The sequence below is a fragment of the Metopolophium dirhodum genome, chromosome 1, assembly GCF_019925205.1.
Source record: "Metopolophium dirhodum isolate CAU chromosome 1, ASM1992520v1, whole genome shotgun sequence".
In the NCBI taxonomy this organism is placed as follows: domain Eukaryota; kingdom Metazoa; phylum Arthropoda; class Insecta; order Hemiptera; family Aphididae; genus Metopolophium; species Metopolophium dirhodum.
In genome coordinates, this window is record NC_083560.1 from 50,479,893 (window position 1) to 50,503,657 (window position 23,765).

At 29.1% G+C, this 23,765-nt stretch overlaps 2 protein-coding genes across 2 annotated transcripts; one reads left to right on the forward strand and one right to left on the reverse strand.

The window, feature by feature from the left end:
- Positions 1 to 1,868: 1,868 nt before the first annotated feature.
- LOC132939831 (protein PFC0760c-like) lies at positions 1,869 to 12,200 on the reverse strand. Its single transcript, XM_061007229.1, has 8 exons — positions 12,119 to 12,200; positions 11,643 to 11,768; positions 11,347 to 11,533; positions 10,293 to 10,463; positions 8,755 to 9,053; positions 8,400 to 8,527; positions 3,953 to 4,123; positions 1,869 to 2,012 (listed from the first exon to the last, which is right to left on the reverse strand). The coding sequence occupies exons 1-8, from the start codon at positions 12,198 to 12,200 to the stop codon at positions 1,869 to 1,871; spliced, it is 1,308 nt and encodes a 435-aa protein (XP_060863212.1).
- Positions 12,201 to 19,817: 7,617 nt separating this feature from the next.
- Positions 19,818 to 22,739, forward strand: LOC132935591 (cathepsin B-like cysteine proteinase 3). Its single transcript, XM_061002185.1, has 6 exons — positions 19,818 to 20,071; positions 20,395 to 20,613; positions 20,732 to 20,932; positions 21,118 to 21,265; positions 21,352 to 21,462; positions 22,374 to 22,739. Exons 1-6 carry the CDS (start codon positions 19,952 to 19,954, stop codon positions 22,580 to 22,582), a joined length of 1,008 nt encoding a protein of 335 aa, XP_060858168.1. The 5' UTR covers positions 19,818 to 19,951; the 3' UTR covers positions 22,583 to 22,739.
- Positions 22,740 to 23,765: the final 1,026 nt, after the last annotated feature.

Consider the following 23,765-nt stretch of genomic DNA (forward strand, 5'->3'; position numbering starts at 1 on the left):
ACATTTATAATAGAACTAGCTGATCCCGCTGGCACTTCGTTGCCCGTTAAATGTACCAATTCTATATTACTCAAACTTTGTTCAATTCGTTATTTAATATTCGGCGTATGGTGTATGGTTTTCAAAATTTATCTTAACTTTTCTGTTGCCCGGGATAAAAGTTCTGATTCGCGGCAGTACATTATCAGGTAGGCAATCTACCTGCGGTAGATCGCGGACCCCGGCGTGCTGTTTGTACGTAAGTGTACGATTTAACTCTAAAGTATCAAAATTGTAGTACTAAGTTTGTCGTTTTTACTTAATTCCACATACGGAGGATTTATATAATCAATTAATGCAAAAGACTAACGCAACCGTACTGAAATCCGATGAATAAAAAAAAAAACAAATTTAACACTTTTTATAATTAGCCTATCTTTTCCCCAGAGGTCTAATCTACACACAAACATTCATTTTTATCTATACTAATGTATAAAATGATAGCCATAACTCCGGAACCACTTATCCCACAGCGTAAAAACTTCACAGAAACCATCTACATATCAATCTTAATATATCCTGAAATTTTCATCAAAATCGGTTCGGAAATTGAAGCGAACAAAAATAGCGATACAAATTATATTATTATCTCGATTATCACATATTATTAGTATTGTACGCATTCCGCGTACGACGTCGATAAATAACAGATTATTAATAGATAATAATAATAACCGCGTTATCGCATGGAAACACACGCACGCACGTCGTACGCTGAAACCGCGCGCGCGAAACATCGTACTAACTTAAGAGGCCATAACTCCGGAACCACATATCGCACAGCGTACAAACTTCACAGAAACCATCTACATATCAATCTTAATATGCCCTGAAATTTTTATCGAAATCGGTTCGGTGGATCTTGAGCTATAAGATTTATTCAAAATGTACACTTATTTTTATATATATAGATATATAGGCTGACTTACAGACCATCTCTGCTCAGAGTCGTTTTTCGTGGTACAATGGTACTATGTCATTAAATTCAAATTTAGCACATTAACTCACCGGTTACTTGTAACCTACCGTACAGCAGAGCGGTATCCACCATTTTAACATTATTTATCTTTGTAAGCCAGGGACTGGAACCAAGCCTAAAAGAATCGGTTCTGGTACCGGAACCTTTAAAATATTAAGAATCAGAACCTGAACCGAAACCTTTATTTTAATAAATAAAGTACCGGAACCGAACCAGCATTTTTAAATTAAATATAGTTCTTTTAGGTTCAAAAATAAAATAATTGTAATTATAATAATTCAATATGGTACCTATTACTGTTTTGTGTATACGATGTATGATCATAATATGAGTTTTCTAATATTTCTCATACAATTAATAAATAAACCCGCATTCCCGGATAGGTATTTAATTATTATACTTTTCGGTACCTAAATTATCTGGAACCGGTACCAAAATTATTTGGAACTGATACTTTTATTTTTTTTTTATCAAAAAACCAGAACCAGACCGAAACAGTTATTTTATTTTGGAGAACCAATACCGGAACCGAAACCGATAAATTCAAAAGGTTTCAGTCCCTGTTGTCAACTCCATAATTATACCTACTATCTATAGAATATTAGAACCAATCCATATAACTGGAACATTGAAATATGTTGTCAACATTTTAAATTTTAGTTGTTTTTAGTTGTTTGAAGGATGGTAAAATAATATATTTTAAGACATATAAAAAAAACTAATACTTCACATTCTAGTTAAATCTACTATCATAATAGGCACATACGTGTGATTATTTTCTATTTAGCAATTATAAAAAATTATGAATAAGAATACATTCAAATGATTCAATCAATAACAAAGGATTAGGTCATATCTTTTTTTTTTTCAATTTCATAACATACATCTGTACCAGTTTGTTTTGTCGATTTAATTTCAGTTTCGCTGATTTAATTTCTCTGTCTATCTTTTCGATAGACCTTTTAAGTTCAAGATAGTGATTAGTTCGTTCATCCTAAAAAAAAACATATTATCTTTACATTACCTATTTACTATTATAATATAATGTAATGGTACTATAAAGTGATACATTAGAATTTTATGTTTTTTTTTAAGAGCGAATTGCCTCTATGTAAATTATTATTTTACATGTTTATAAATCACATATATAATATTATACTAGCTGATCCCGTGCACTTCGTTTCCCGTTAAATGTACCAACTCTATACGACTCAAACTTTGTTCAATTCGTTATTTAATATTCGGTGTATGGTGTTCAAAATTTATCTTAACTTTTCTGTTACCTGGAGTAGATCGTAGACCCCGTGCTGTTTGTACGTAACTGTATGATTTAACTCTAAAGTATCAAAGTTGTACCAAGTTTGTCGTTTTTACTTAATTCCACCTACGGTGTATTAATATAATCAATTAATACAAAATCCTAACCTAACCTAACCGTACTAAAATCCGATGAATAAAAAAAAACCAAATTTATACGACCCTTTTTAAATTAGCCTATCTTCTTCCCAGAGGTCTAATCTACACAAAAACATTCATTTACGTATATATATTGACAAAAAATAATAATAAAATTCAACAAACATGCCCGATTAACCAATAGCAACCAATATATAATACACTATTATTATTTTAATCTGCAACAATAAACTAAATTTTTATTTTATTATTTAGTTTATTTTTTCTTTACAGATGTCACCACTGTTGTATTTTTTACATCCAGATTTCTAACTTTTCCGGTAGATTTTCCTAAAATTTTCTTTCATAAGAACCTTCTCCGTGATTTCTCTTTCGTTTAAAAAAAATTAAGAATATCTGATAAGTAGTTCCAGAATTAGCCTGTAGAGAGATTTGCATTCCACATTTATATAGTTAGATTATGTAGTTATATTATACACATATATTTATATTATACTAGCTGATCCCGCTGGCACTTCGTTTCCCGTTAAATGTACCAATTCTATATGACTCAAACTTTGTTCAATTCGTTATTTAATATTTGGTGTATGGTGTATGGTGTTCAAAATTGATCTTAACTTTTCTGTTGCCCGGAATAAAAATTCTGATTCGCAGCAGTATATTATCAGGTAGGCAATCTACCTGCGGTAGATCGCGGACCTCGTACTGTTTGTACGTAGTACGTAAGTGTATGATTTAACTCAAAAGTATCAAAATTGTACCAAGTTTGTCATTTTTACTTAATTCCATCTACGGAGGATTAATATAATCAATTAATACAAAAGCCTAACGAAACCGTACTAAAATCCGATGAATAAAAAAAACAAATTTAACACTTTTTAAATTAGCCCATCTTCTTCCCAGGGGTCTAATCTACACACAAACATTCATTTTTATCTATACTAATATATAAAATGATAGCGTTTGTTTGTATGTTCGGGATAAACTCATAGGCTATACACTGTCATAGGCTAATTTAAAAAGGAAGTGATCACCTCCGGTAGGTGCTCAAACAGGAATTTTGAGATTTAAGATAGAAATTTTTGTTTTTTAATGGTTGCTATTGGCTATATATATAGATAAAAATAATTGTATAGTTGTTGTTGTTTTTGGCCATGTCACCAGGTGTGCACATAAGAGACCATAACTCCGGAACCACTTATCCCACAGCGTACAAACTTCACAGAAACTATCTACATATTAATCTTAATATGATCTGGAATTTTTATCGAAATCGGTTTGGTGGATAGATCTTGAGTTATAAAATTTATTCAAAATGTACACTTATTTTTATATGTATAGATTAATATAATACTAGTTAATATGATTTAATATTCTATAAATTTTAATAATTTAAATATTTTTCCCTTTATGTCAAAATAATATTCGTTCTTTATTTTAAAATTTCAATCTATAAGTACCTATTATTTTAATTGTAAAATTACTCATATTTTAAAACTCCATTTCACACATACTTACTAGGGTTTGACTGGGTATTTTCTCGATATGGTGCAGTCTATCTTCATCATCATCATCATGATCATTATCATCATCATCGTCATCATCATCATCATCATCATCATCGTCTTCATCGTCATTATCTTTATTATCATTCATATAATTATTGTGACACTCTACCATTGGAAGTAACTAAATTGTAGAATAAATCACCAATAATATTATAAATATCCCCACCATAACAATTTTTAATGTTTAAAATTACTCTCATTTTCAACAAAATAATAATAATCAACATTTTAATTTACCGTTATACATAAGTAGAAAAACTAATCACCACAAAGATAATTAATAATTATTATTATCTATGGATAACCATAACAGTTTATATAAAGATAATAAGTAATTTGTGTGGTATACTGGTTAGTAAACTGTGGCTGAAGACCGTGAACGACTCAGACCCATTATTGAGTCCATACTATTTCTTGGACGTCAAAATATAGCTCTAAGAGGGCATCGAGAACCAGGCGTATTAAATATTTCTACTAGTTCTACTACAACTACATCTGTTATTAATGAGGGTAATTTCAGAGAATCGTTAAAATATCGTGTGGCATCAGGTGATGCTATTTTATAAAAATATGTAACTCAAAAGCTACATATATTTTACACACAACTCAGGAGAATATTATTGATTACATTAAAGATGAGTTACTGACATGCATTTTAAATTATGTAAAAAATGTTTAATATTACAGTGTAGTTTTTGACGAAACTAAAGATGTCTCTCATGTTTCTCAATTAAGTTTAATATTGAGATATATGGACAATAAAAACAATGTCCATGCAAAATGTGTAGGTTTTATAAATTGTCACGATGATGCATTTCAAAAAGAAAAAAATATTGTAGATTTAGAAATAGAACACGAAAACCCAAAAATATAGCAAAAATTAACAGGTGAAGTCTTAGGAAACATTGTTGTATCTGCTATGCAAAGTATGTCACTAGATTTGAGTAAATTTGTCGGCATTGGAACAGATGGGTGTTCACTGTGTTCAGTCATGACATCAGTAGTTCACGGAGCTGTCCAACTCGTCCAGACCAATTGTGAAAACGCAATTTTTAGTCCATGCTCCAACCACGCCTTAAATTAAAATTTTTCTGAATGATCAAATATCCAGTTGACCAGTTGGTCACTTTGTTACGTAAACTTATTTGTAATATAGTATTATAGTCGCATTAAAAAAATTCAGTAAAGTTGACTTAAGTTTACCCAAACTATTGAAAAATACGCTTAGAGTAATTATTAATTTGAAAAATATATTCCCCCCCCCTAGAAAACAGGTTTTGCGTAAATAATATATTACATTGCAGTGTGTGTTACATTAATAATTAAATTTAAAAGGTCCAAGTTTTAACATTTAATCATTTAAAAACCGTGTACTCATACCTATGTCATATAGTCAAAGATTGTTTATAATATTAATTTTTGTAAGAAAATTTAATATATTTATTGTGTTTTATTCGTTTAGAGCTTCATCTAATTAATCTGATGTCGATTGGATGATTTGAGTTTTTTGAAGATGTGAGCAGTCTTGGATGGTGTTTTGGATAGTTGAGTCTTGTTAGCATTTATTGCATAAGGGTGTTGGATGTTTACTAGTTAAGTATGTTTAGGTGTATGTATTTATCATATAAACTTGTTAATGCTTATCAATATCTAGTAATGCTATTCCTTATTACATGGAAGTCTACAATATTATTCAGAATTAGTTATTCCTATTTTTTATTAACAAATACCTACCTATTATGCTAATTACTTAAATAATATGTATTCTAATTGTGGCATATGTGCATTAACTCACTTTGAAAAAATTGCAAATATTTAAAAATAAAACCTTACTATTGCTATTCATTATTGCTCCGTGCAGGTTTGTAAGAAACCTCAACATTTAAAAACACCAGGATCAAATAATAAAATTAACTGATAGTTTCTTCAAATGTACCTATACACAAGTCAACGCATTATCGTATAACCATATGGCAAGGTGACAATAATACTTCGGAACAATAAGACCACAGGTGATAATAAGACCAAGGAGGTGATAATTAGACCACGCGGTCTTATAAATTGTCCCCACTGTTTGTAAAACTGAATTGAGACAGTAAGACCACAGGTTGAAAAAGGGTGACGATAAGACCACGCGGCCTTATTGTCCTTTTCCCTAAACATAGAACCACCACTACAATGCTGCATAAGACGAATATTTACTCATAACTTAATTTTTTAAGAGGACGTCACATCCCCATGTGTTGTCTCCGTCTTACAAATAGTAACAACTACTTGTCATCTGCTTAAGTTTTGAGGAATATGCCAATTTTTTCATATTTGTTGATTCGCTGGAAGGTGGGACAGAATGTTAATAGTTTTGCCATGTCATGTTTATTTTATGGATATTTTAATCTCATTTACCAGTATGTCGGTGATTGTTGGATGTAAGATTATTTTGGTCACTTTATCTGCCGACTTATTAGCCATCCCGTTACTGGCAATGCCAACATGCGATAGGATCTACATGAATTCTATATTTTATCTTGTTAAATATAATTAGGTTTGGATGATTTGGGTTATTTTTCGAGAAGAGGTTTTGGAGTCCCAGGAGAGCGCTAAATTAGTAGTTTAGTATTAGTATGTTGTTGTTAGAAGTGGTCGAATTAATTGATTTTATTGCTTCCAAGATGGTGTAGTTTTCGGCAAAGAAAATGCTGCTTTCCGGAGAAAGTTTGTATAGGATTTCGGTTTATTTTTTTATGATTGCAAAGCCAGTTCCGTGTGGCGATTTGAATGCATCGGCGTATATTTGCAAGAAGTTGGAGAATTTATTTTTGATGATTTATTTTCAAAAAGGATGTGATAGTATTGTTGAATTTGTTTCATGATTTGTTTTTGTTTTCCATGTAATTTCACATTATTAAACAAAATGAGTGACATACGACATTTTTTCTAAAAGAAACGCAAGATAGATTTGAGACCTAGTACCAGTTTTAGTAGTAATTGAAGACAGTTATGACAGAGGTACTAATAGTACTATAGATATCAGTCAAAAAAATACAAACAAAAGGAAGTGCCTGTGCCACAACTCCTTCATCAGTTGACTATTGTCCCTGGGCTCTTCGAAAACGTATGACTTCAAAATAGATTTGACCAACGACTCTACGAGAAAATGTCGTTCAAAATGGCTAGCACTTTATAGTAAGTGACTCAGCTGTTTCTAAAAGACCGCGCTATATCGTGTATTATTTTGTTCTCGAGTGCATAGATGTGTTATAGGTATTATTTTGTATCAAATATCTAAAAACTAATGAGATTTTACAAGTTCATAAAATTAGTCTTTGGTATAAATTTAATGATGATTTAATTTATTAATGATTTATAAAATTTTCTTAAACTGAAAAGAGGGAAAACAATTGAGTGTTTATGAGCAAATAGATTCAGCATTTCATAGAGAAATTGAAGAAAACAAGGTGAAACTTAGATCTATATCGCCAAATGCCAATCTTGTTTTGTGCAAAGCACGATCTTCCACTACGAAGTAAAAATCATAAAGGTTCTCTTTTTACAGACGTATTACAATTCCGTGTCAAATCGGGGGATGAAGTTTTGAATAACCATACGACTATATAGAAACATTTCGACATCAAATTTTGCAACTGAAGCCACAACAACAAGGTATGAAATGTAGAAAAATGATATAAAACCATTATATTATATTGCATACTTAGATTCAATCGGACTGTCAAAAGATCTTTATCCAGTTGTGTCCGACACAATCAAGGTCGGATCAATTCTTCCAATAACCTGCAGTATTGAAAGTTAATTTAGTACTTTGAGACGAGTCAAGACCTGGAACAGAGTCAGTATGACTGATGACCAATTCTCCGGATTGTGTGTGATAAGACTAGAAGAGGATATGATATAATACTTGAAAAAGAAATTGAGGAATTTGGAAAAAGACCAGGCGTTTACAGTTATTATTTTAAAATAATTAATCCTTGATGATTATGTAAAATAAAATATTTTCAATACCACCCAATTTTTTTTAAATTGTATTCTTTTTTTGAAAAGAAAAAGCCTTGCACGTCCGTTGCACCCCCTGCGGTGGCTATGATTATGATAAAAGTTCAATACAATTTTTATTATAATTTAGAAAATCAGAAGGAACGCTGTCACTTATTATAATATAATATAATATTATATTGTAATCCTTGTAAGTACTATGTAATTAAAAAAAAGTAGATGAACTTTTTTAAACTGAGTCAAGTTAATATTTTTTTTCAATATTAACTTTTAACTTAGAGTTAAATTTTATGATTTGTTATTTGTTAAATGATTACTTTTAACTAATTGATTTTGTGTTTTCTTAATTTAACTTAACTTGAGTTAATTATTTTTATTTATTTGCCCACCTTTGGTGTTACTTTTAGTAATTTCTTCCTATAATGTTTGATTTCTGCGTCCAATGATGGTAAGTCTAAATTAAGTTCGAATTTTTCCGAATCATATTTTTTCTTTAAATAATTTTGACGAACAACACCTATATATACATTTAAAAACTATTAAAAAATTTGAAATTCAACCGTGATATTGTAGTTTCCTGTAGATTTATAAGTAGGTAGGTAGTAAATACTATAAATTATAATTAGAGAATAGAGACCAAGGAGTTTCATGCATTAGCATATTGCTTCTAGTTGATATTATTGTGTGCTAAGTATAAAGTGCAATTTTGGCCCCTAATCTTGGCCCAAAATATAATATGCATACTTAGGTGCTGTTTAAGTTCTTTGTTCTTTGCTTGCATTTCGATTTGTTCTTTCAGTAATTTTTTGTTCATCATCCTGACGTTATGCATGTCCGTTTCGAATACCGTGTCCCGAATATGTTTCGAAGTCACGTATCTTTCGTGCAACATCTGCTCCTCGGTATTAGCATCGGTTATTTTGAATTGAAGATCGTTCAGATATATCGTGGATGACATCAACTTTTTTTTTATAAATTTCTGATATTTATCGGCCGGTATGCGTTTGGTTAATCTGTTAACGCCAGCCACCAAAACGTTCGCCCTATAGGTATAATATTGACATAAATATAGACAATACAATAAATTCTTGGAAAACTCAGGACCCATGGATCCAATTTGATCATATTTTCACATTGAGATTCTAAAACTGTCTATGACATTAACTATTTAATCTGGAGTGAAATAATTCATAACTAATTATACAAATGTACAATTTTTTTAATTTTTACTAATTTTGTATACAGGATAAAAATAAAAATAAAAATAAACACAATTGTAAAACCACTAGCTTCCTCGCTCCGCTCAGAATCTAAAATAATCAAAGCAATGTTTTCAGAAAAAATTAAACCAACCTCCCGATGATAAAATTCAGTTCAAACCCCTCCCCCCGCTGAAATTTACTATGAACCCCCAATTTTTTTTTTGTATACGTGCCTGACCTGATACCTTCTACCTATGTTAAGATTTTACATTCTTTGCCGATTTCGTAAGTTTTTCAACGAGAAAACACTATCTTTGTTTCAAAATGTCGTTGTAGGTACGGAGGTACATACGTATTAATATTTACATATTTTATGTGAACTGAACGACTTAAATAATAGAAGAGTTGTAATTTATGTATTATATTAGTTTATTTAACAATATTACCTTTATTCAAGGCTGTAATTATAGGAGTATTAGGATTTAGGAATGCTCGATATTTTTATATTTTAACGATTACTAATGTACATACCATCAGTGTTCGGACTTATCTAGATACATTTATCTAGAATCTAGATGAATATCTAGATAATTATTTGTTCATCTTTTACCTTATCTAGATAAATAGTTACAAGGTATCTAAACGTTCATCTTAGATAATTTTTTTACTCATCTAAATGAATTCATCTAGATACATTTTTTATTGATAAAAATCACGAAATTGTACAAACGCATTTAAATATTTATACAGATTCTCAAACAAAGTTTATGGTTTATAAATAATGTAATTATTTTTATTTATATCATCATTATTATAATTAAATTCCTAGTGCCCAACTAAAATATACCTAAATTTAAAACCCATTTAAAAAAAATTGCATCTTTTTTTATTTAGATAAAAAAGTATTTATCTTTATCTTTATCTAGATAAAAAACTACTTATCTAATCCGAACACTGTATACCATACATACTACGATTTGTGTAATAATTGTACCTATATTATTATTTATAATAATAGCTACAACCACCCTTTTCAGGATTTAATATAATAAAGTTATAGTACTCGTAATTATAGTACACCTATAGGTTTCAATGTATTGAAGTTGTCTATTAATTTCGAGCTCAATGTTGTCAGTTTCGTTTTCAATTTTATCGAGGCTCTTAATCATCTTATTGTTTATTTTATTGAAATATTCATCCATAGTTATTAAGGCTTTCTCTACCTCGGCAATCACTTGGTATATTGATATCCTGTTAAGAAACCGTACAAACCATACAAATTAATACGATATATCCATAATATAAATCTTCAAACGAATAAACGAACGCTCTAAATCATAATATTGTTATAATTTCAAATTATTATCAAGAGATTTAATTTGCACAAATTATTTTTAATGCTAATCTTTATCTTGTTCGTACATTGATTCAAAGTCTTTAACATTGGTATACAGTAAATTGAATTAATGATGGCGATTCCTGCAAGTTGACTTCCTTGAGTATTATATGAGTATGTTATGTGATAGGTCTAGGTACACGTACAATTTTCCACGAGTGCAGTAGACAGTACACGTAACTACGATACTCAAGGCGTTCATGGCAAGATTAGTGAAATTGGTAGGGCAGCTAACTTTCTAGGATACGGTCTTAAAATTTAATTTGTAAATGTCTAAAAATGTTTGAAGCGTTTTAAAAGTCAAGGGTATAAACACTTTTAACTTTTCACGTTTATCCACGTAAATAATTTCATGAAATGAGCAATAACGGTATTTGAATCATATAGTACCATCGTCGTTATTTATTATTATTTTGCGTGCGAATTAAGTTTATTTTTAACCCAATGTCATATATAACCATATACAATAATAATTATTATAATGTGTACCCAGATACTTTTTTTTAATTTATGTCTTTCCTACGATGTCCGACCCGGGTCATAAATTATACAAAAATATGCTCATAATTTGCTCAAAACTTGAAAAATTGTAAATACAAAAGTAGGTCCCTACACACGTCATATTGGCATATTGCACATGCGTTTTTTATGCGTTCATATATGCACTGTAAGATAAGCCAAGCGAAATAAATAGAATATTTTTTTATACAAAACAAATGGCTCATATACTAAACGTACTTATTCATTTTAATCGCCCTATTAACAACACTATATATGCTGCCAAGAACAGACTTATTCGATTTCGTTAAAATCACGGACTGGTGAATCTTTTCTCTCGATAATCTTGTAACTTTAGCAACGATTACAGCTGCAATATGTTCTTCGGCATTGAAATCGTAGGGCATCCACGATACGTCAATTGTGTCTGCGTACCAAAAAATTAATAATATTATTATTACTATAACTGACATATTGATATGACTGTAATATAATATAGTACGGATCGCGAGAAACTAATGAAATCAGTATTTTACTTGTAGCGGCCAGCTCGGGTTGTGCTTTTATCGAATTTAATTCGATTACTTCGCATTCACATCGAAGTAACAAAATATTTTTTTCTAAATATTCTAGTTTCGCTTGTATTTGATTTGGTGTACACTCTAAAAAAATTGTAAACCAACAGACTTTAGGTACAAATAATAGTACGAGATTATAAGTTTACATCTTGGGTTTTTTTTTTTAGGTTTATTTAAAAAGGTATATTATGATATGATATATATTGGATTAGAATTTAGTTCTATATATTATTATACCACGTATTTATTGCTTTTAATTTCGAATAAGCATACAGAAGTCAGAAAATATCATAATATAATATTATAAGTTATTTGAACGTACAAATCAAGTTTACTAGATTAAGCTTTTAAAATATAATATTTTGTCGCAAAACTTAGTTTAATGTGATTTTTGGCTACTATAAAACTGTTAAAAAGGTATGTTTTTATTTTACCTCTTAGGGGTAATTCTGAGAATGGTTCCTGTTCATCACTTGAGAAATACCAAATTGTACCGGGCTCACTTAAAGTAGACATTATACTGTTATTATAATATTGTCAAAACTCTAGAAAATATAAATAACTTCGCAATGAGTTCAAAATTAAGGTTTTTTGTACAAAATTATTTTTGCTTATAGTTTACTAGGCAACACAGTAGTTATTAAAATGTAAGTACGTTTATAATATTTTTGATAAGATATAGTGAATATTTTGTTTAAAAAAAAATGTAAAGCAGATTTTACTTTTTTTTAAAGCTGGCCAATTTAATTTACACTGAATTAATATTTTATGGTCACTTTTTTAAAAAATATGTATACATTCAACAACTTATGAACGTAATATATTTTTACGAGTATAGGAAGTACTTACGTAATTATTCTACATTAGTTTTCTTCTTTTGTGTTAATGACTGAGTGAATTGGAAGTAGCTATAAAATGTTTTTCTTTTTCATATAACTATTGTTAGTATTAGATGTGTACTTATACAATAAATTGTAAGGTCTATGCACATCATATTGTAATTGCACTTCGTATATAGTTCGTACTCCGCGTGAATACCAACACCAAAGACTAAAAAAGATGCCACTAGAGTTCCAGGTTACAAAACAGTCCAAGTTTCAAGCGTTTGGTGGTAAAATCATAAAGTTTTAATTGCGCTATGGTTATTTAAATTTAATATCAATTATTGACTTTAATGACAAACAAATTAATATATTTAGGTGACTAGTAGTGTGCTATTAAACTTAAGACTTATGATCGTGCCAGTTGAAATAGGCTACATAAGGCCTATATTAGGTAGGTTACAGAAGAAATTACAAGTAAATCAAAAAATAAACAAGTTATTCAAGACACTAAAAAAACAATTAGAGAAATAATAATTTTATTTTTATAAAGTACCTACCTATTTGGTATATTTTCTAAATACTAAAGTAAGTGTTCAGTAATAGCTTTATAATATTCAAAACAGCGCATTAGATAAGCTATTTAGAAGCATCGTTAATTTGTAAATTTTTTTGTTTTACCAACTGTGAAAAATTAAAATGAATATTGAATTATGACGTGAGTCGTAATTAAGTAATATTAGTAACTTAAATCTATAAAATGTAGTAGTGTCATTAAGCAATTAAGTTATGAGGAAATACTCGTCTTTTAAAGTATTGTAGTAATGGTTCTATGTTTAGGGAAAAGGACAATAGTCAATAAGGCCGCGTGGTCTTATCGTCACTCTTTTTCAACATGTGGTCTTATTGTCTCAATTCAGTTTTACAAATAGTGGGGACAATATTTGCCCCAACAATTTTAGATTCTTAGCGGATCGATGAATGTATTGATTTTACAATGTGTGTTTTTTTTAAATTTTTGTGTCTGTCATCACTTTTTATAGGACAGTAAAAATGCTTAGATTTTTTTCAACAGTATGTTTTCTGATTGGAAAGTGAATCTAGTTGGTACTTTGGGGGGTCAAAAGTAAAAATTTCTCAGTAGTTTTCAAACGCGACGTGAAAAACAAAAGAACAATTAAGGAAAAACGGGAATTTTTACGCAAAATCTGTTTTTGAGAAAATCTATTTTGGTTTTTGTTGCAACTCTAAAACAAATGACCGTAGGTAGGTACATGAAATTTTGGCTGAATTGTTATATTAGCATTTTCTATACACCTTAACATTTCCAAATATTTTGACTTATTTTGAGCTGTTTACGGACATTTTCAGTTTTCAATTTTTTTAGTTTTTTTTCTATACATATCAATGAAATTGTATTTGTTGGATAAAAAAGTGACCCACTTGTAACCTACTGTACAACAGAGCGACATCCATTTACCCTCCTTTTTGTTATTTACGCTTTAAATTGTGTAGCATCCCGTACCCTATTTTACCAATCCGCGCCTGGTGGTGCCTGTGGTGGTAGATTTGTAAAATGTATTGCTTCTAAATTATTTAGATAATTACTCGAATTCTCATGTAGCGATTTTGTTATTTTGTTGTAAGTCAAAAACGAATAACTGTAGAAACACGAAAATTTCACTGAATGTTTATATTCTCATTTTGTATACTACGATTTTATTATATACAATATATTGACTCATTTTGAGCTGTTTTTACCTTGAGACCATCATCTTATAATACCCATCCCCCAGTCTTCAGGGTTAAGTTCATTACCTATAGCCATACTTGATAGTAGATACGGTATAAATGTTGACAAACAGCAGCAGTTGTTGGAGGGAGACACGATAAATTTACTCTTCTATTACTCCGTGTATTTTTTACAAAACTCAAATACCTTAACCTGTCTATAGAATCAATTTTTTTTTTTGGAGCTCCATATATAGCAAGAATAAAACGAATTTCATTAATAAGAATTATGTTTGAAGAAGAGTCGGTGTTTTTAAATACTTTTGCAAAATCAACTAAATCATGAAATTTTTCAAATAATTTTAACACTTTTACCTCTTTGGTAAAATACTGACGTAGTATCACAGCCAGCTATTGCGTGTAATAATAAGATGTGATCTTTACATTTTGAATATGAATTCAAACTTTGTGATGGATACATTTTTGTTAGTGTCTGGGCTTTTCCGGGTTTTAAAAAGTAAATAGTCTTATTCGTAGGAGTTCGTGCAGTTAGTATTATAAGCAAGTCGACATCTTCACCTACAACAATAGTTGTAGGTATTTGTGTTGAACTGCTCTAAAGCTGTTTCTATTATTAGACCATCGGCGTCATTATTAGCTTATTGCTTCACAAAAATATTAGCACAAACGAAAAATCCCAAAGTGGGAGCCGGGGATATGAAGCTGTTGAATCCAGGTATAATATTATATATATAAATATCCACGTAGATAATTACTTATTTACTAATAACTAAATAATATTAATTACACTATTGCGCACTTCCACAGTACCACACACGTCTAATTTCATATAATCATGCTTACTATATCCAGACAATGCATCTACGCATTGAAAATCTGAAATTATTTTAATACATAGGTAGGTACAAAGAGGAAAAAAAATATAGGTTATACGAGTTAAACTTGACGTATTGTAAGAATTTGGTATGAAAGTATTCAAACGATATAGTTTTATTAAATAAATACTTAACTAAAAAGTAATATTATTATTGCTAAATACTTATTAGTAATTTATATAAAAAAACAATTCATAATAAATACAGACAAATGCTCTGGCCTTCCTCAGAAATAGGTAAGTACCTATTATATTTTCATTAGATGATTCATAAAATTATATAACCTGCTGTAATCATACACAGAGGTACTTAATCCAATTTTTAAATTGTCATCAACATTCTCACTGAATAGATTGTACAACAGTAATTGACCTACTCTGGGTAATAAATATACCTAGAATCTTATGGAATATGGGTACTCTAATATAGTGCTCATCGTGTCCAAGTACCTATACCTTGATACATTTTACATTGTAATTATCTTTTAACTTATTTTAGTTACAGTAGGTATACATAAATATTCAAACTGATTAATTTATTGTTAATAGTAGTATCTTATATATTTATTATCATTGTTAATTATAATTATATCGTATGTTTGACTTTCGTCGTTTCTCGTTAATTGCAATAAATAAATATACGCATATCATTTATTTTTAAATTAAAAATTAACAGTAGATGCTGATTTTTTATTATAAAACAACTCACACAGTTCAAGCTATTATTGTAAAATATATATTTTTTTTAAATTATGATTAATAATATTTACTTATTATGCATTGTATAGATCTGTATATATACAGCATTTATTTAATAATAAAAAAAAATGCATTCAAAATTATATTCGTATTATTTATCTATACAAGAGTACTTACTTAGAGTTGTTTAGGTGGAATCATATTCTATATCAATAGTCATTATAATGACAACTTATAATAAACTACTATAGTCGTTACTGAAACGCATAGTGGTTTTACTATGAAATTAATTGAAAAAAAATTTATGCGTCAAACTTGTCGATATATTATGTCTTGGTGATTTAATAAAAAAAGCCTACAAACGTAATGTAATCCAATTAACGACCGTCATAATCCACCGGGTGAAATTAATTTAAGATACTATGGTAAATCTGAAAGTCCAAACTTTTTCAACAACAAATAGAATATAACATAAAATAATTTTGCATGCATTAATTTAAGATAAAGCGTAGTAACATAATGACTATTTATACTGATCAAAACTGATTTGAATAGTATAATATAAATAGGCTAAATTCAGTACTATCAATAAGGATTGAAATGTGATAATACGATGTCCCTCATTTAAATGAAAAATGTTAGTTATTTTTTTGCAATTCTAAAAATATTATTTGGAGCAAAAAAAAAAAGTGGGCAAGCCACTCATACTATTGTGAATAAAGTAATTTATATATAACCTATTTACGTTATACCTCGTTTTATATTTTCAATCCTTACCTATAAAAGTTGAACATTTTATACATTTTTAACTAAAAATCATTTTTGATTCTGAACGGAGTGATGAAAGTATTGATTTTACAATGATGTGTGTTTTTTTATATTTATTATTTTTTTTATTTTTGTGTCTGTCATCCATGACCATGTCAGTAACACTGATTCGATTTTCTTCAACAGTATCTTGTTCTATAGGAAAGTGAATCTAGTTGGTGCTTTGAGCAGTTCAAAATTAAAAATTTAGTTTTTGATGTAACTTTAAAACAAATTGTCATAGATAGATACAAGACATTTTCATTGGATATTATCATTTTCTATAAACCATAGTATTTTTAAAACATTTTGACTTGTTTTGAGCTGTTACAGCTAATCTAATATATTGTTACAATGGAAGAAATTATACATTTTATACATTTTTAACTACAAAATAATTATTAAATTTTAAATTTGATAAATTGTCAAAATTCGAACTTTAAACAGGTTCTTATAAAAAATAATTGTGACTATGTATATTTAATATTTTTCAACTGTCATTTTAACAATATATTAGCCTTGTAATAAATTTTCAAGGTTTTTGACCTAACGAACAAAATTTGATTATCATTTATAGAAAAAAAGATATCTGTAAACATCTCAAAACAAGTCAAAATATTTTTAAAATACTATGGTGTATATAAAATGATAATATAAACATTCAATGAAAATTGCATGTATCTACAGTCATTTGTCTTAGAGTTACAGCAAAAACCAAAATCAATTTTGTCGAAGACCGATTTTACGTAAACATTTTTGGTTTTCCTAAATGTTTTGTTTGTTTTCCTAGACAATTTTTAAAACTATTTTCTGTTTTTCTTGTAAATCTGTTTTTTTTTAGGCAATCTTTTTTACTTATTGTTCTACAATGTATATTTTATTGTAAATAATACTATGAAAATTAAAAAAATTAAGAAGTTCATTCAACCATATAATAACCAATTTCATCGTGATCAATGATTTATCACAAGATAATACAGTGACCGCTACTCAATGATGAGGTAAACTAACCTTCTATACAGCAAAGCGAATTTCTCAGTTTTTTTAAAAATAATAAATTAAACGTTATTTTAAACACAAAACTCGATTATTCTACCAAAATAATTTTTTTTTGCCAGTTTGGTATTTTTTAATTTAATATTTATACAAATATCTGTTATAAATAATTAGAATATAGGTAGAGTTAATGAATAATTAGCAATTTAAATATATTATAGGTAGGTAATCAATATTGAATAATTGATTTGAAAATGAAAAAATATATCATTGTTTTTTTGATATTATTATTGGTATTTGTTTGTTGTCGTCCAGCCACCAAGCCGTATACAATTTATTATCCCGCCATTTAAATATTTGTGACCGATATTTCTCTAAATTTCTACGATATGTTACTTTTAGTTTAGTCTAGTGAGTGATATATTTATGGAAAATGGGTAAATTCTACTTATAATATTTTAAATTATATTTTATTATATTATTTTTTTTTTATTAGTTAATCGCAGCAATTTAGGCCATTGCGTGGTTTTTAAACTGTGGGGGAGGGAACTGTAGGCGTAAACACGTGTGTGTAGTTTTGGCAGATTTTTTAGTGGGCACCCGTGGGTATGTGCCATGACCGGGTGGGGGATGGCGGCACTTCTCTCCGGACATCGTGACTTGTCCGAAGAAAAATGCCGCCCATGAACTGAGGTTTGAACCGGCGCTGGTGTGCGTCACAATCGACGCTTTCGTCCGCTCGGCCACTCCGTCCCCCTATTATATTTTAATCATGTTCATAATGTTCATATGTAGATACTAGGTAGTAGTGGGCTTGTTGTTATATTGTAAGTTTGTATAATTTAAAATGAATACCTATCTTACAAACATTATTAGATTATTATAAATATTATTAAAAATAAATTTTAATGTGTTGTTAACTGACTTCTCTGTAGTTCTGTCATATATTTTAACAATTTCGCATTCCATTTTGTATTAAAAAATGTATAAAATGTTCAACTTTTATAGCTAAAGATTGAAAATTTAAAACAAGGTTCCACGTAAATAGGTAAATATATAAATTACTTTATTCACAATAATATCATCAAATATACTTGGTAATAACTAATAACATAGGCTGACTGACCGTTTTCGCTCAGAATCGTTTTTCTTAAACAATTTGTTTTTTTTTATTATTATTTATTATTTTATTGCAAATTTGGTACTTACCTAATGGAATATATTATAAGAGCTTGAATTTTTAATTTACTTAAATAATTAAACATTGTAACTGCTTAACGATGAAAAGACAACAAAATAACAAAAACAAGTTGTCCTGGGTCAATTTTTAGAGTTGGCCAAACTACTAACTTTGCCCCCCTCCCCCCCCCCCCCCAATAAAAACCTCCTCGGTACGCCCCTGCTTATAGTGCACATACGTTCACACTTTTAAGATGTGTATGTGTTTCATTTACTTGAAGTTCACTGCGTGTAAGTCTCATAAACAAACGGTATGCAATGCAAGTATGCAACGCATATATGTATTACTTATTTACTTGGTGATCCGTGACCTGCAACCTGTTGACATTGTTTGTGTTTCTCAATCCTTAGTTTACAATAATAAATCACACAAACATAAATATATGTATTACGAATTATGATTAATTTGACTTGATAAGTAAATTACTCAAGTAATAGCTGTCTATATCATATATTTTATATTTCAGCTCTTAAAAATTAATCGCGTGTATTCAATCTGGGACTCCGGACTCAATCACAGTCCATCACTATCCCTAACTGCGAATGCGACTTTCATCCCTTACTTATTAACTGTCTTGTTCTTTCTATAATAATTTAAATTTAAAATTAATTAATGACACAGACAAGTGTCTGTTATATTTCTCCAATAAAAAAAAAAATCATATTTGTGACTTTGTGAGGGAGAAACCCCTATACAAGAATATTTATATTATCTAATCGTCTTCTTGCGTTTTGAGAATCCATTAGCACGATAATACAATATATAATTATTAATTGTTATATACGATGGCCGATCTATAATTTATAGTACATACCTATTATACTGATAGTATTGTTTAAATAATACAAGAAAAGCTGATAAGATTTATGAAACGTAAATACTAATTACAATAAAAGTGTTTTCTTACTCATAGGTTAATATAGTTAAAGTGTGTATCTACATATTGAGTGACGACGTAAAAGTAGTCTGTAAGAAAACTATATAAATTACCTACACCGAACATATTAATTATTATCATATTGATACATACAGTATATGTGTGGACAGATATTAAACCTTTTTTATTTCTCATAAAATAATGGCTAAATTCGTAGTCTTGATATCTGTAGTATTACTTAGTGTATACCTTACAGAACAAGCACATTTCTTGAGTAAAGATTATATAAACAAAATTAACGAAGTTGCTAAGACTTGGAAGGTAAGATTCACGTATGCCTGTTCTAATATACAATTAATTTAATTTACTATCAATACATATTACATATACATAATAACTTAATTATATATTATTATACGTAATAATATGTGTACGTAAATGTGTAATAAATATTAATTTTTAAAAAGTATATATTATTAGGTACGTAAAAGTTATTTTTGTATAACATGTTTTTAAATACAATTTAATGGTTTTACGCCTAAGTAAACTAATCTTGTAAATAGAAAAATATTAATTAAATTAAATTATAGTAAAACTATGGCATACTTATAACTGAATAAAAATGTATTATTAATGTATTTTAGGCTAAACAAAATTTTCCCGAAAATACGCCCAAAGAACAAATCGTTCGGTTATTAGGCTCAAAGCGTCTCTTAGGCATTCCCAAAAGTCCAATCAAGGAAAATGATAAATTGTACATGGATAATAGTGAAGTTCCAGAATTTTTCGACTCGAGATTAGAATGGAAATATTGCAAAACAATCGGACACGTCCGTAATCAAGGAAATTGTGGATCTTGTTGGGTAATGAACGAATATACAGTTGTGCATAAATCTGTTGCACAAGTACCCGCTATCAACACTTGATACATTGTATTATAATAATATAATATGTTGTTGATTTAAATTAATGTATACATAGGCTCATGGTACCACCGGAGCGTTCGCTGATCGACTGTGCGTAGCGACGAATGGAGAAGTCAATGAACTCATATCCGCCGAAGAACTAACGTTCTGCTGTCACAGATGCGGTTTTGGATGTAATGGAGGTAACCCATTGAGAGCTTGGCAATATTTTAAAAGACACGGCGTTGTCACCGGAGGCGACTTCAACACTACCGATGTAAAATAATAAATTAATTAATAATACTACACCTACCTGTTTAAACTATATCGAAAGACTCCATTTAAGTGTATAACAATAAGTCATTTGAACCTTTTAACAGAAAACATTTAAATACACATTCAACTTTATAATAATGGTCTACAATTTAAAAATATCATAATATTATAATAAATTATATGTAGGGATGCCAACCGTACAGAGTACCACCTTGCGTGAGAGACGACGAGGGACACAATTCATGCTCGGGACAGCCAACCGAACGTAATCATAAATGTTCGAAGAAATGTTACGGTGACGATAAAATCGATTACAAGAGTAACCATTACAAAAGTAAATCGAAATGACTGCATTTAAACCAAGACCATGTTTGTGAAATTATTCACAGAATTAATTCTATTTTGTACATGTAAATATAGCGAAAGACGCGTATTACCTCAGTAACACAACTATGCAGAAAGACACGATGGTGTACGGACCCATTGAGGCGTCGTTCGACGTATACGATGACTTTATGAATTACGAATCGGGTACGTTATATTTTAAATTTACTATTTTATTATAATCGACGCAATTATGCATAACACTAACATAGGCTTCCAGGACTGGAACGTTTAATTATTAATATAATATTCCAGGCACGTACTATACAGGGGGGGGGCTTAAATTTTCCCCCATGGAAATCAATAGTAGTGTAATTTATTTATATCAATCATCTATGAACCCCCCTCAAAAAACTTCTAACCCTTCCCGAATTTTTTTTTTTTGTATAATATGTGCCTGTAATATTTATAATCAGGGCAGTGAAGTTGTTGCATTTGCATGTTTTTTGTAAATGTTTATACCTATTTATTGCTGAGTGAGATTAAAATATGTTTCGTTAAACTCATAATTAAAAGAAAAAAAAGTTATATTGCAATAAATGCAATTTTGCCGACTTTTTTAATTTTACTGCAATTTTAACTATTTTTCATAATTTTCGTTTACATTTAAAATTATATAACTTAATATTGTATAAAATAAAAGCAAGTAAAGGTAGCAGTGAACAAACTTCTATATTAATTGTTATAATACTTATTATTTTATTAATATTTCTATAGAACGATTATCGCATTAAGGTCGCTAAGAAAACTTAAAAATATCATTTGTTGCGTAATGCAATAATGTAATATTCATATTTAATTTTTATTATTATTATTTATTAATATGTTTGATTTTATTGATTGTAATTAAATTTTTTCGATGCAATTTTATAATTTATAAGTGCAATTTTTAATATATTTTAATGCAATAATGCAATCAATTTAGTGAGTTTTTTAATGCAATAACTTCTCTGTCATATTCATAATATATAATTTTTCATAATGGCAATGTCTATCACGTGCGATTTCATGTTCACAATACTGCCATCATGTATAATATAATGAATATTTTTTTATAGGAGTTTACCAAAGGACAGAGAACGCATCGTACCTGGGAGGACATGCAGTTAAAATGATCGGATGGGGCGTAGAAGAAGGTACACCGTATTGGCTGATGGTCAATTCTTGGGGCGAACAATGGGGTGCCAGTGGGATGTTTAAAATACGCAGAGGCACAGATGAATGTGGTATTGAAAGTTCATGCACAGCAGGCGTGCCTTCAGTTTAAGACATCTATCATTTTATTGTAAATGAAAATACTACATTATTACTTCACCCACTATTCATTGATTTTATTAATATAATTATACGAAATATACACAATGCCAACCTAGAATGAACCAAATATAATTACATTAACCGAATTAGAGTCTTAAGTACCAATATTATCTGGTTTTTATTTATTTTTATAAGAACACTAACTTGTAATAATAGTGGGATCTGGTTTTTTAGGATTTATATGATTATTGTACAGTATGAAATTTTAAATGTGAAGTACAAATTTAAAAAATGTATAATCATAAATAAGTACTCAAAAAAATGCCTAAAAAGTGTTTATATCATCGGACTCTATATTTGTATTGTTATTTAGTATTTTTATATTGTTAGATTTATATCAATATAATGACACAACGACATAATATTTATGATAACAACGGATTGCGTCTTTTATTTTAGGCTCGTGCCACACCAGGGCCGGACTGAAAGGGTTTCGGCCCACTATTTTCTGTAAGCAACCGGCCCATTTTCTTACATTTATCGGCCCAACTTAAACTAACAAAATATTATATTTTTCTCAATAGTATAGTAGTATAAGAATTAGGATTTAGGAACTTCTGTTGATTACAAAGAAAATGTAAAACATATCAATACATATAGGTATAAATCAGTTTCACTAAGTAGCAGTATGACAAATAAAATCTTATAAATTATATATTTATGTAATTGATAAAGTATGATACCTATTATGAGTTTTTAATAATATCCAAAATATCTTCAACCTTCAAATCATTCAATATATCTTTTTCTACAGACATTAATAAAAAAGCATCTAAGCGGTCATTAGATAATGAAGCGCATAGACGATTTTTGATATTTTTAATTTTTCTAATTACTAGTTCACAATTAACCTGAGTTACCGATAAGGTTAGTACATATTCCATGGTGGCATATAAATTAGAATAAGTAGGCATACGTAAGTTAAGCGAATGAAGTAAATTAAAAACACAAATCAGACAATTCTCTCGGGCATTTTTCATTATAATTACAACCACTAGTGTTCTTCACATTTAGATCCTAAAAAAAAATGTTTTCATATAAATATTCTTAACACAAATATTATAATACCAATAGGGTAAACTTGAATAAAAAATATTGCAGTAACTATACCAAATACTTCAAAAATATCTATA

Excerpts from the sequence above, each read along its gene's own strand:
- LOC132935591 (XM_061002185.1), top strand. The coding sequence starts at position 19,952 with ATGGCTAAATTCGTAGTCTTGATATCTGTAGTATTACTTAGTGTATAC. Across the intron at positions 20,072-20,394 it reads AAGTTGCTAAGACTTGGAAG|GCTAAACAAAATTTTCCCGA; the intron begins GTAAGATTCACG and ends AATGTATTTTAG. Across the intron at positions 21,266-21,351 it reads CAAGAGTAACCATTACAAAA|CGAAAGACGCGTATTACCTC; the intron begins GTAAATCGAAAT and ends ATGTAAATATAG.
- LOC132939831 (XM_061007229.1), bottom strand. The coding sequence starts at position 12,200 with ATGTCTACTTTAAGTGAGCCCGGTACAATTTGGTATTTCTCAAGTGAT. Across the intron at positions 11,534-11,642 it reads ACCCGAGCTGGCCGCTACAA|ACACAATTGACGTATCGTGG; the intron begins GTAAAATACTGA and ends TTTGGTACGCAG. Across the intron at positions 4,124-8,399 it reads TACTAAAAGTAACACCAAAG|TTACTTCCAATGGTAGAGTG; the intron begins GTGGGCAAATAA and ends TCTACAATTTAG.